Raw genomic sequence first — 14452 nt, 5'->3', positions numbered from 1 at the left:
AGGACAGAGCTCTCATTCTCATTCATTAAATCCATCACTGATCCAGTGGAGAGTAAGGCATAGTTTGTTAGAAAGAACGACTGAGCCACGCAGGCATTCAGGAGCACAAATCTAGTTTGAAACTAGATTTCCAAGCTTGGCTTTAAAAGTAAAAGGATTTTTCCTTGTTTCTAGAATTGTTTCTAGGTTTTAAAGAAGAAATAATAGCCTTTCATCCATATTCCTAAGGCATTTAAGAAATGTCATGGAAATGTATTTACTTCTCTGATGAATCCTTTTCCCATGGGGCTGTGTCTGGAATGTAGCCGAATAAGACATGGTGGGTGCCTCATCATGTCTAGCTGTCACTATTCCCCAAGTGGAGAAGACAGAGTTCTACCAACTGCTCTCTGCCCCAAATGCTCCCAAGCATGGCAGGATCCTAATCTAGCTGGCAACATACCATTTCACTGTATAGAAAGCATTATCCTAAGAATGGCAACCTGTTGAATACTTTTTAATAACTCAATCATTTAAACCTAAGGCATTACAAAAACGATCATCTTTGTTACAGTGACTACTCATTTTCAATTCTGTAACTTCAAGGGGGTTCCTTTTTATATATTTAATTTCTTTTCAAACAGCTGCTTTCATACCTCTGATGTTCCTGGACACCCAGTTCTTATGGAGTCACAGTTTGGAAGTACAGATATCTAAGGAAACTTGATCTTTCACAAACACGTGCTATACCCTCAGCTTTCCTCAGGCTCCCCTTCTAGGTGGGCCTGCCTCTAAAATCAAGAGGCAATCTTAATTAACAGTTGATTCTACTCTAGGACTAGTTTTAAACTTTATAGATTCATTTCAATCTAATAAGAGTTTTAGAAAGTTTAAGACAGTTGCCTGATTCAGTATTCACTGAGCCTTCTATATCAGTAAATTATGCCTATCATCCTTCTATAGGTACATGTACAAAAGTTAAAAGACAAGTAAACTAAAATGACTGCTCATCAGTGTAGAAAACCTGACTAATTCCTTTCCTTCCATACTCTGAAGGTCATAAGATTTTGCCAAATCCCAAGAGATGACATTCTAAAGGGGGAGAAAATTTTAGACAGGGTTGTTTTTTTTTTTATAAATTTATTTATTTTATTTTATTTTTATTTTTGGCTGCATTGGGTCTTTGTTGCTGCACGCGGGCTTTCTCTAGTTGCGGCGAGCGGGGGCTACTCTTCATTGCAGTGCACGGGCTTATCATCATGGTGGATTCTCTTGTTGTGGAGCACGGGCTCTAGACGCACAGGCTTCAGTAGTTGTGGCACACGGGCTTCAGTAGTTGTGGCTCGCGGGCTCTAGAGCGCAGGCTCAGTAGTTGTGGTGCATGGGCTTAGTTGCTCTGCAGCATGTGGGATCTTCCCAGACCAGGGCTTGAACCCATGTCCCCTGCGTTGGCAGGCGGATTCTTAACCACTGTGCCACCAGTGAAGTCCCTAGACAGGGTTTTAAACCCTTAACATTCCAAAATATTTCTTTTAAACCATGAAAAAAATATGATTAAATATAAAATATTTTTATATATATAGTTCATAATATGACTTATGGCTAACTTGCTGTTACTTTAATTCTCTGATCCAAATAAATTTACTAATTACTATAAAATATCTTGAACAAAAATTTAAAGCATAATTGCAACAAAAAGATACTTTCCATAATAATATATTGAAACAAGGGCAGACCAATAATGTCTTCTGATGGTCTGATTAGCTTCTACTCTGGGTGCCAGTGAAATACAGAAGAGATATGCAAACATTAGGCTTAATGGTGGTGACTCTTTCACAGTGGATATTAACTATAAGATTCTTTTTTCCCATTCCATTCCCAATAGAATTCCCCATTCTATCCCTACCCTTGCCATTTACAACCATTTTTCAAAATTGAATCTATTTAGCAATACCCTCCATCTATGGATTCATCACCTATGATTAATGAGAAGTAGTATTGAACATTCTTCTTTTTCCATGTAGAGTGCACCTTCTCTCTAGTATCTCTAGCTGCCTGTCACTTAGATCATTTTCTGGAGCTCATATAATTACCACAGGGTGGCCATCAATCCTCAGTACCTGACCTTTTCCCTAGGCAGACTAATGGCCATTTAGCTCACTTGGGCCTCACCACAGAAATGAGTCTGTGGAATATTTCACTGGCTGCGCTAGTAGTTATCTATCACAATCCCAAGCTTTCCTGTCCTCTCCGTAACAGCAACTGTGAATCCCTTTTACCTTTCAGTATGTAGCATGATACCTCTTGAAACAAACTGCTTTGTCTCTACTGCTATTGAATACTTCTCCCTATTGGACATCACCTCCAGAATGTTTGCCCAGCCTCTTGTTCAGGTGGTATCCTGCTAGAGTCTTATTATATGTAATTACAGTTTTGCTACTCCAAGTGTGGTCCATGGACCAGCAGCATCAGCATCATGTATGAGTTTTTTAGGAAAGCAGTATTTCAGGGACCACCCCAGGCCTATTTAATCTAAGGCTGTGTATTAACCAGATCCCTAGACCCTTTGTGCATACATTAAAATTTGAGAAGTATTGGTTTATTGTATAAACTTCTCATAGTCATAGAACTTCCACTGAATTCCACAATTTCTCAAAAAGAAGACAACGATCTACTCAGATCATCAGTACTTATCTCCAAACTGTTAGTTGTCCATCCCTCAACTGGGAACATTCAAACTGTTCAGGGTTAATTCTCCCATTTTTCTACATTTCTTTCTGAGTCACAGACAAGATCCTAACCTAAATACAACTTTAACTAAATGAAGCACTTCCATTACTACTTATCCTTCAGCACGCAGCATGAACGTCATTTCTTCAAAAAAGGCCTCCCTGACCCCACAGTAAAGACTGTTACCCCATCATATGTTCATATAGCATCCTGTACCACAAGAATCATGTTATAATTAAATAACATTTTGTATAACTAATTGTTTAAATGTAAAGTCCACAAGAAGAACAAAGGAGCTGCCCATTTTGTTCCCTGCTTTATTCTCAATGCCCAGCACAGAACCTTGCACACCAGAGAAACTTAACAAATAGTTGTTGAATGAATGACCTGCTGTGCATAAGAATGTTTAGGACCAACAGTAGGGCTTTTATCAAAGCACACACTTAGAGTGAAGGTAGAGGGAAAGATGATGCACAGGTGACTAAGAAGGGTGTCTGAACAAAGCAACACCAACGAAGATAACAAATACAGCTTCTGCCTGAAGGATTACCATGCACCTGCTCCCAATCTGTTCTCACTTTTTCCACTAGGAAGAAAGAAGTCTTATCAGCCTTACTCTGGATGCCAGACTATCACTCCATTTAGCCTTCCTGCCACTGGTTCTGACTACAGTGGGGGTCCTCAAAGTATCTTCTATTAAGCCTAACGTTAAAGAAATCTGCAAAAATGTAAAACCACACCACACTTCTCATGCATTTATTATTGTTATTTTTATATGAACTAGTAATTACTTAAAATTTTTGTCTTAATTTCTAATCCAGTAAAATTTTTAGGTATAACCCATACAAACCAAAGCTCTTTGGGATTCTCAATCACTTTTAAGAGTATAAAGAGGTCCCAAGACAAAAAAATTTGAGGAATAGTGGTCTACAGAAAGTTGTGCATGAGCCTCAAGACTAGAACCACTGCTAATTTCTGCAACCACATCCTTGTGTAAAATCCAGAAAAGGGGAGCAGGCTGAGAAGACCTAAGCTGTTCTGTACTTTTCTTTTCTATTCTGGGCCTCCTGCAGACTGCAAAGAAAACCATTCTAGAGTCAATCACTCACTCACACACACACACACACACACACACACACACACACACTCACTCACTCACTCATGCTTATATACATACACAGCCACTGGAATGACAAATCTAACAGTGTGAAATATGTCCAATTAAAAAAGAAAAAAAACCCTAGAATGGAAATCACTAAAAAAGCTTTTAAGGGCTTCCCTGGTGGCGCAGTGGTTGAGAGTCCGCCTGCCGATGCAGGGGACACGGGTTCGTGCCCCGGTCCGGGAAGATCCCACATGCCGCGGAGCGGCTGGGCCCGTGAGCCATGGCCGCTGAGCCTGCGCGTCCAGAGCCTGTGCTCCGCAATGGGAGAGGCCCCGATGGTGAGAGGCCCGCGTACCGCAAAAAAAAAAGCTTTTAAGAATTGTGTTGTATGGTATTTTTCTAAAGTACTATATGACTATTAAGATATCAGGAACAAGTACTGTAACCTAATGCAACTGGAAAGTTTAAAGTTTTAGAATTTCTGCTTCAAAAACACTTTCAATAGTGTGGACTCTATGGGGTTTGGGATTAAAAGAGGTAAAGAAGACATCAGGAGAAAGAAGACAACCCACAGGCCCTAAAAAATTGTGTTAACATTGTACTAACATTAGAAATTCATTTTATAAATGAATCAAGTATTATGCTTCATATCTTTAATAGCAATAATCATCTACCTAATCATACCTTATGTTTATATCGCACTTGTGTAACTCTTCCAAAAGCTTTCACATTATCTCATTTTATCCTTACAACTATGACATAAGCAAGGCAGTTATTATCATTTTATAGGAAAGAAAACTGAGGAACAGAGAACTAATAGGCTGCAAGACACTGTTGAAAGAGCACAGGAATGGGAGTCAGGAGACCACAGAGAACAGAGTGAATTCTACATGCACTGCTGTGTTGCTGCTAAAAAATTATAAATAAATTTCCATGTAAAGAAATGGACATGATTAAATAAGGAGAAAAACCAAGAAACTTTTGTGTAAAACAGAATTCTATTTTTGTTAAGAAAGAAATATATATGTTTGTTTATATGGATCAAAGAAGAAACCATACTTATAAATTATATAATAGTGCTCATTCCAGAGCAAGAGGACTAAGCTCTTTTATGTTATACTTAGACATTGTCATACTGCTTTAATTTTTTATAACAAGCAGGTATTACTTTTATTTTCTTAACTCTTCATTTTGAAATTGTTTTAGACTTACAGAAAAGCTGCCAAAATAATACAAGGAACTCCCTTATATCTTTCTACCCAGATTTCGCAAATGATAAAACATTTTATCAAGTTTCTATCATTCTCCCCCTATATATGTATACATAGTTTTTTTCCTGAACTATTCGAAAATAATTTGCAGATATAATGTTCCCTTACTCCCGAAATCTTGAAAACAAGAATATTTTCTTATATAACCACAGCAGAATTATCAAAATCAGGAAATTAACACTGATACAATACTATTATCTGATCTACAGAAGTTATTCAAATTTCAGTAATGAACTCACTAATGTCCTTTATAGCAAGAGATAGATAGATAGACCCATTGATCAATCAATCCCAGTCCAGGATCACATTTTGCATTGTTGTCACATCTGTATTGGATTATTTAATGGAAAAGAGATTCTCATTTTGAGAAGGAAAAAAGATTAATGGCCTTGCACAAGACACTCCTGGTACCTGTTTCTTCACCTGAAAAATGAAGATAATGACACCTGTCCTTCATGTAGTAGAGAGTTTGAGAGGACCACAAGAGTTATTACACATAAACACCATTCAGAAAGGGTGAAGTAGCACAAAAAGTAAAACAAAAAGAGGACAGACTTTGGGGTAAGGCAGATAGAGGTCTCTATCAAGTGGTGAAACCTCCTGTAATCTCAGTTTCCTCACCTGTGAAACTGAAGCTAATATCCTTACTGGAACTAAATAACAGAATGAAGATAAAATTATAGTAGTAACAGCAAACAACTTTTTGAGCAGCTCTGTGTCAGGCACTATGTTAAGTATTTTACATGACTTATCTCAATTATCCTTATAACAATCTTATAAAGTAGGTAATATTATTTACTATCTTCATTTTACAGATGAGAAAACTGAGGGTTAAAGCAGGTAGATGACTTGTTCAAGATCAAATAACTAGTGTCGGGGACATTAATCAAACACAAGTTCATATGCTGTTAAAGCCCATATGCTTATCCATCACATTGGACTTTCTCATCTCTTACTAAATGTTTGATAAATATTATTTCCCTTTTTTATATCCCTTTGTGTATACATATTCAAGTTACATAATTCTTTTCTTAAAATAAATTTATTTATTTATTTATTTATGGCTGTGTTGGGTCCTTGTTGCTGCGCGCGGGCTTTCTCTAGTTGCAGTGAGCGAGGGCTACTCTTCATTTTGGTGCGTGTGCTTCTCATTGCAGTGGCTTCTCTTGCTGCGGAGCATGTGCTCTAGGCGCGTGTGCTTCAGTAGTTGGGGCACGCGGGCTCTAGAGCACAGGCTCAGTAGTTGTGGTGCTCGGGCTTAGTTGCTCCGTGGCATGTGGGATCTTCCCGGACCAGGGATCGAACCCATGTCCCCTGCATTGGCAGGCGGATTCTTAACCACTGCGCCACCAGGGAAGGCCCCAAGTTACATAATTCTTTAATTCTCCAAGAGAACCAAGTTTTTAAAAAATGAGCAGACGTACTTTATGAAAGAATAAACACTCGGTACCTTAATTCATAAACTATGAATTTGTAAACACACTATGAAGCTCTGCAGAAAAAGATGTTAAAGTCAAATGCTCTTTACAGAAATAGCTATGGCACAAAAGATGGGACAATTCAAGACTGCTTTCCAACAATATTCATACTCATAGAATGGTCACTGTAAAAGAGAAACGTGTAACTTAAAAATAAAAAGACAACTAATTTTTTAAAAAGCCAGAAACACAATGAACCATAAGGTATAGTTTGTCAAGTCTAGAAAAAGACAAGAAAATAATACTTATTACATCTGAGACAGAAGACTCCAGCCTTAGTATTTCTCGCATCGGAGACAGGAGTTTTTGTTTGACCATGAACATGGCCCCCATTTTCTCCAGAGCTCGTGACCTCACTACAAGATGGCAAAGTACTGACTTGAGTACTGAGCAGCTTATTTGGTTTTTTTTTTTTTTTGCGGTACGCGGGCCTCTCACTGTTGTGGCCTCTCCCGTTGCGGAGCACAGGCTCCGGCCATGGCTCACGGGCCCAGCCGCTCCATGGCATGTGGGATCTTCCCGGACCGGGGCACGAACCCACGTCCCCTGCATCGGCAGGCGGACTCTCAACCACTGCGCCACCAGGGAAGCCCAGCTTATTTGGTTTTTAAAAGTGTTTTGAAGATGAGCAATAATAATATAATATAATTATAATATAATATAATAATATATAATAATATACTTTAAAAACAGAACGAGATTATTTCTAGCCACCTCCCCTGTGCTGGGTAGGAAACAGATCCCAAGCACCCTTAATAAGTCAGTGATCTCTATGGATACACCTGAAGTGGACTAGATGCACCATTTTAATCCACTAAATGCAAAACCTCTAAAACAGAAATGGCAACAGAGGAGATGGGGTGAGGGATAAGTTACTTCTGATGTTATAACCCCGTGAGTCAATGTGACCATATCATCTTTAAGGGCAGCAGAGGAAAAAATACAAAGGAATGAAAGCCAGTGCTATGAAGGGGCTTCAAAGTCTGGGGATGACAGGCATCTTAGAAGGTTGATGAGCTGAGGCCAATTTGATGTCAGTTAAATTAAATGCCAAAGTAAAGATAAAAAGCCTCAAAGAATATACTTTAACAGCTGATTACATTTTTTAAAGTTTCCATTACCAGAATGCATATGCCTGAAGGTGAGAGACCTTGAGGAAATAGTCACTCTTCAGGTATTTGAAGAAATCCACGATGGGAAAAAGAAAGTCCAGCAGAGGATATGTGTTTCTACTGTTGGTAAGTACCATTCTACTTATGCAGCTTGTTGAGCAGAGAACTTATTTTTCTTCTGGACCTATTTCTTGAAAACTATCCAAGTAAAATAATTATACCCAAATCTGGGAAGCCTAGAGAATAAAGTAAAAACTATATTTGAAGAGCACACTAAATTTCATGAAGAAAAGTAATCCAATTATAGTATTTCACTTTGATCTCAACTAAGTTTATAAAATTTCTATCTGACCCTCCAGACTCCACAAGATACATGTTATATCTCGTTATAGCCCCCTAAGGATATCACCTGGATGGTAGCCTAGAAAATGACAAAACAAAACACACATACATACACATAAAACCCAAAGGGTTAATATGGAGGAAATCTGGGAGAAATGGCCAAAGAAAAAGACTCTGGAAATAAAAGTGTTTATAGAACATGGATTGGGTCTACAATATATAGGTATATAACAAGAAAGTGAAAATAATAAGCTATTAAGTCTACCATTAAAATCAGTCTCCAAATCTAGTGAGGTTTAAGAAAAGCCACGAGGTATCAATGTGAAGAAAAAGGAGAGTATCATTAACAAAACAGGACGCTTTTAAGCCAATAATCTGGAATAGATCACATTCCCTCCTTTCCCTGCCTCAACACATAGCAGCAACTTAAAGGGATTTTCAAAACATCTAATGAAATGAAACTGCCAAGAATGCTCAGATGAGAAGAATCATAAATGAAAACAGGAGGAAAGTACTTTTTTTTTTAAGGTAGTATACTACTAGCAAAAATTAAGTACAAAATTCCAGTGTGGCAGATTTGTTTCAATGTATTTCACAGAAACTACAAATACAAGGGTTTAGCTCAACACCTCACTAGAGGTGAGTGAAAACATTTCAATTTCTAATTTCTCCATTGCACTTACCCCCCTACCCAATACCCCTCTAAAACAATACTGCATTTATCACTTTTATGTCAAGTCCAGCATAGCTGAAGTTAAGGCCTACCAAGATTACCAAAATGCTTTTAGGCTGTGAGGTTGCAACACTGGTATCTGGGGTTTCAGTTGCAGAACACATGTACACTCAAGGCAGCCAAGGGTCATGCCAGCCTCCAGTGGCTTTAGTAAGCATAGCCCAAAGGAGTCTAAAACCAGGCTTAGGAAACATCATTAACGTGGGCAGGAAAAGCAGAGAAGTGAAATCTCTGGAGATCAGGTTATTTAGACAAGGGTCTGAAAAAGGAAATTAGGAAGCTGAGAAGTATGTAAACTTTGACCATTTAGAAAGTCAAAGGCCAGAAAACTCTTCTCTGAAATAAGGATGGGGAAAGGTACTGTATATACCAGGGAAGTCCCGAGTCCTAAAATGTAAAAGTCAGGTACAGTACTACACTGCTTAAGCTTCAGGCAACATACTACAAGGAGAACCCCGCACACCATGACAGGAGGTATCCATAAATCCACCAGTGAAGGAGTGCTTCCTTCAACCACCAGTAACAAAGCTATAAAATAATTTCCTGAAGCTTAAAACACCTGCCTTACTTAAAATTCTTATATTACTTACTTGGGTAAGGAACAATTTTAACGGCAGAGACTTTAAACATAAATGTTTCTGCCTCTGTCTTTTACTCACCGCACCTTATCTCTTCATCTTCCTATTATAAAATCATTAATTCTCAGAGGGGAGTAGGGAGCCTGGCAAGATGAAAGGTGAATGAACCACCCGGAATTCCCTTAAGCCTTTTAAAATCTACATAGCACTCCAACCCCGCTTCACCTGGAGAATCACTGCATGGAGTAATTAGATATTACTTTTGGGAGCGTCTGGTGCGTGTGTGAAGGCAGACACAGGGAGAGAGTCACTGCCCTAAAACCTGAGGACCTCTGAAATGTTATAGTTAGGTAGAGTTATTCATTTTACTTTCTCTTATTAATAACTTTTTTTCATAATTTCCAAAGCACTTTCACATCTATTTTATTTGAGTTAGAAAATACATATTCCCTCACATAGTGGCAACTGTGTACTTCATCATAAAATAGTACAGGGCAAAATTGTTAATGCATCAGGTGAACCACTAAAACAGCAAGGGAAAATTTAATTCAACTAAAATATTCTTACTTGAACAGGACTCAAAGTTCTTTGGAACCTCAAAACCACTGTACAAATTTAATTGGGCATTATTATGGCCTCCTAGACTGTAAACTCCTGAAAGACAAGGAACCATGTCTTATCCTGTATCCTCCATAATTACCAAAACAATGCAGGTTCTTAAATGAGTAGAATGGATTGGCTTATATTCATTTATTTACTAATTCACTTGCTCAACATTTACTGAGGACTGAATTCCTATTCTCTGTCAGGCTCTATACTGGCTCAGATTTTTTGAAAATGACAGTGATTTTAGCTCATAATAATGTAAAAGAAAATAATCACCATTCCTATTTCCTTCCTCTTATTTTTGATTACTAACTTGACTGGAATAACATATTTCTATACATTTCAGTTTTCAAATGATGGGCACGTATATAAATGTAGGTAATATTAACATAATGTTAAAATCCATTTTCCATCTACCTTGCCCCTGAAACAGAATTCTACCACAGCCATTATAATGACAATAATGATATCATTTGACAATCACCTCAGTCACAGTTGCTGGACTGGAGCCCATGATTAAAAGCATCTCAGCAACAGGATTTTTTTTCAGCAAGACCAAGCAGAAACTGACCCCTTGTTTTGACTACTCAACTTTTGTTTGATAGTTGTACCAAACATATGGTCTTTCCTGACTCCTTAAAAATAAAACAAATATGGTAAACTGCGATAACAACTACATGCTAAATAATGTTTGTATTAAGCATGCTAGAATTTATAGAGTTTCACAAACTGTACATTATTTCCTCTCAGTCCTCAAAACTCACTCGACAGGTGAAAGAACTGGGGCTCAAAGTGGTGGATGCCCTGCCTATCCCACACAGCAGAGCTCGGACACTGAGTCTGAACCTAGGTCTCCTGACACTCCCAGTCCAGTGCTCTCTTCACCACAGCTGCCTCCTTGCTACGCCAAGCTCAGAGAGCTGTGCAGACTGAGAACATGAAAATAATAAGTCCATGAAAAGTTATGCTGTGAAACAGTAGATAATGGTTATCAAAACTGTCAACGGAGCCTGAGAAAAAAACAAAGCTCTCTATTTAATGAGATAAAACTTGGCCAGACATTGAGAAACAAAATGGGCAATGGTGTGAAAAACAATTTAGTGTAGACTTAAATGTGATGATTAACAGAAATTTGATACTCACAAATCCTCAAACACCTAATCTGTAACTAGCCCAGTCATTCTGTCTGCTTTAGAAATAATTGGAAATTTTCTAAATCTTTTTAAAACAAAATTGTAAAAAAAAACCCAAAAACCCAACACTATGGTCTTGTTCTTCAGACAATAATACTCCATAATATAAACTAAGAAACAGATAAGTGAATGAAACACTCATTTGATATATGATGCTCCAGGAGAAAAGAAAGTAGAAATATATGTAAGTTTTTTATTAACGTTTAACCTAAAGAATGCCAAACAGAGAAGAGTAAGCATATTTGAGAGCTGAAGTACTGTTGGTTTTTTAAACTTTTACAGATGAAACTCTGAATAACTTGCATAGGGCATTTACTATCAACCTTTAGGGTAAGAAAATTCAAATTCCAAAAGTTCATCAGTAAAATAATAGACCTTCATTAGACAATAAATTTACTTCTTCACATTGATGCACACTGATTGAGTGGTTACTATGGGTCAGGTACTAAACTGGGCATATTTGTTCAAATACCAGAGAAGTTGAAATACAACAGAAAACATGTAAACAATATGGGATTCCCAATCTTCTCACTACATCATCATATGTTACTGTAAATAGCAGCCATTCAAATAGCACGGTTGTCCTTGCTCTACCAACTCTGTTTAATACGCTTTTTCTATTCTTGTGTCACTATTAATATTAAATTGTTAAAATCTTTTTCAATAGGCAGGGGGAAAACCCTTCCTTTATTCAAGAATTATAGTGTGTGTAACTTGAAGAGAACTTTCCCCCACCCATTAAATCTGTAGGAAAAATGGTTTTTGCTTTTACAGTTTTAGTTTAAATGGTCCGGTTTGATTGATTCAGCATGGATTTTGGCCTGTTTTACTCACTGCTACACCCTTACTAGCTAGAACAGGGCCTGGCACATAGTACATGTATTTGTTCAATGAATGAACTCTTCCTATGATCTGTGGCTCATTACATAAGGATATATCTAAAAACTTTTTATTTCAACTGACTTCTTAACCCTTTTAATCTTGAAATAAAAAAAACACCCAATGTTTACATCAGTCAGCTGCTTGTGGAAAGGAATCATTCTAAATGTGTAAACAGTAGCATGTGCAAGGTGTACAGCTATGCTAAGGCAACTTGGGTGTTATCAGCTACCTCACATATTTCTCTAAGTCCCACAGCTAGAAGAGCTAAACTGTAAAACACCAGTTAAGCTTATACGCACATCCTGAGAATTCTCCTTTGTAAACTAATTACTTCTCTTCTGAAATCATTTCTTTATCAAGGCAGGTACCATTCAGAATTAACATTGTGAGAACCAGAAAATAACAGTCCTACACAAATTTTGCTTAGGGAAGCTGGGATTCTCACTAAGTTGCCCCATGAACCTGTTGTCCTTCTACCCCTCAGTCCTGAATTCAATTTCTATTTAAAGGGACACTGCTTTGTTTTTGGAGAATTAAAACAAACTAAAAACAACAACAACAAACCACGCGAGTTTGGAGAAAATCCTTAAAGGGGTTCGAAGAAAACTATCTGCTTGGAATTGTCAAAATAATGCTGCTGAGAAAATGATCATCACTCCTTCTGAGTCTGGAGCGGGCCACAGGCCATGATTTGGGGGTATCGGCTTCAGCCCTCGGTGCCAAATTTGAGATCCCATAAAAGAAGTAAAAGGCGAAAGGGGGCAACGTGGCCACCTGCCCAGTCCGCAGAGGGACCGCGGGGCCACTGTCTGCTCCCAACTTTGTCAGCCTTCCCCCGCACCAGTGCATATGGTCCACACGCCTCCCGACTCAGGCCGTTGACTCCCGGGCCGGAGCGGGCTGGGGGACCAGCGGAGGCCCGTCAGCCCCTAGAGCAGCTCCGAGGGCCCGGCGGCGCGGATGGAGAGGGGGTCACCGCCCCTCCCCCCCGGCGGGGCCCGGACAGTCCCAACGGCGGCGCGGCGGCTCCCTCAGCCCGCGCCCGCCGCGCCCGCCCAGCCCTGCCGGCGGCCCTCGCCACGCCCCGCGCCCTCGGGGCGGACCCCGGCGGGCCGCCCGGGGCCCCATGGGCAGCGCTCCACCGGGGAGCCCCCGGCAAGGGCGTGAGGCCTAGTCGGGGTTACATAACGGGGTTCGGCCCCTCCAGAGACGGCCGGGGGCCGCGGGGCCCGCGCCGGCGGAGGAGGGGGCGCCGCCGCTCACCTGCCGTAGATGCCCTCGGTGATCCGGTTCCGCTTTAGGGGGCGGCGGAGCTTACTGCATTCGGCGTTCCGCCGCTTCATCCTCCCGCTGGGGGGCCGGGTGCCCGCGCCGCCGCCGCCTCTCACCTCAGCCGCCGCCGCCGGCCCGCCCCGCGTCGGGCCTGGACTCTACCCCTGGGGCCGGTCACACAGACATGGAGCCAGCACCCGGGGGGAGGGGGTGGGACGAGGAGGTGTGGGCTCAGCGCTTCCTCCGCCTTCGGAAACAAAGAAATGACAATTCCGGGGCCCGCCCGCCCCAGCACCAGCCAGCCGTCTGCCCCGCCTCCCCCGCTCCGACGGACGGCCTTCGGGGCCAATCGAAGGCGCCACTACGCCGCTGCCGGCCAATCCCAGGGCCCTCTGTGGCAAAACGGACTCTAGAACCCGCCTCTTTGAAGGACAGAAGAGTACGCCAATCATTACGGTGTCTGGGCCCGAGTCCGAGCCTATCAGAAAAGACTTAAATAGAGGCTTATAAATAGGCCCTATAAATATAACATCCTATATTATGCCTTGTTGAGAAGGTACATTTCATTATTATTGGATTGCATTTCATTGTATTATAATCCACATTAGAGCATACGGTGCTGTTTTCATTGTAGGCTATCACTAGCACCCTATGAAATCTCGAGGCCTGGGTTTGCGGCATGTGCGTATCTGGGCTGAACTGTGATCCAGTCAGTCGCATCATTATGTAAGGGGCTCACAGCACCCTTCTCATCCGGGAGGCGCCGCGGACAGCGCCGGGGGCCTTTTCTGCGGAGCCTGGAGTGCCCGGCCAAGCCGGCCGCGCCTGCCAGCGACGGGGGTACGAATGACAAAGCAAACCACACACACACACACACACACACACCAGCGACGGGGGTACGAATGACAAAGCCACACACACACACACACACACACACACACACACACACACACACACACACACACACACACACACACACACACACACACACACACACACACACACACACACACACGCCAGCTTCCCGCGACGTGGTGACAGCGCGGCGGCCTATCGGAGGAGGCGCGGGGCGGGGCCGCTGCAGTCCTGCCTCCTTGAGGTGGTGTCACAGGGGGCGGCGCCGTGGGTGCGCGCGACGTCGCGCGAGGTTGCTGGGGGTGTGTGGGGCGGT

The 14452-nt window shown here is 41.2% G+C and overlaps 1 protein-coding gene across 1 annotated transcript in view; it reads right to left on the bottom strand.

Moving 5' to 3' along the window:
- The window catches only part of MACO1 (macoilin 1), a 56999-nt gene extending 43475 nt beyond the window's left edge, over window positions 1–13524 (bottom strand). The window contains exon 1 of the mRNA XM_082612337.1: window positions 13273–13524. Coding sequence (XP_082468463.1) covers window positions 13273–13352 — 80 coding nt within the window. The 5' untranslated portion in view covers window positions 13353–13524. The remainder of the gene's footprint in view (window positions 1–13272) is intronic.
- Between the last annotated feature and the right edge of the window lie 928 nt (window positions 13525–14452).

This window comes from Mesoplodon mirus, assembly GCF_964341445.2.
Source record: "Mesoplodon mirus genome assembly, chromosome: 3".
Lineage (NCBI taxonomy): Eukaryota > Metazoa > Chordata > Mammalia > Artiodactyla > Ziphiidae > Mesoplodon > Mesoplodon mirus.
Note: the sequence above shows the minus strand (reverse complement) of the source record. Positions and strands in the feature narration are given on the sequence as shown.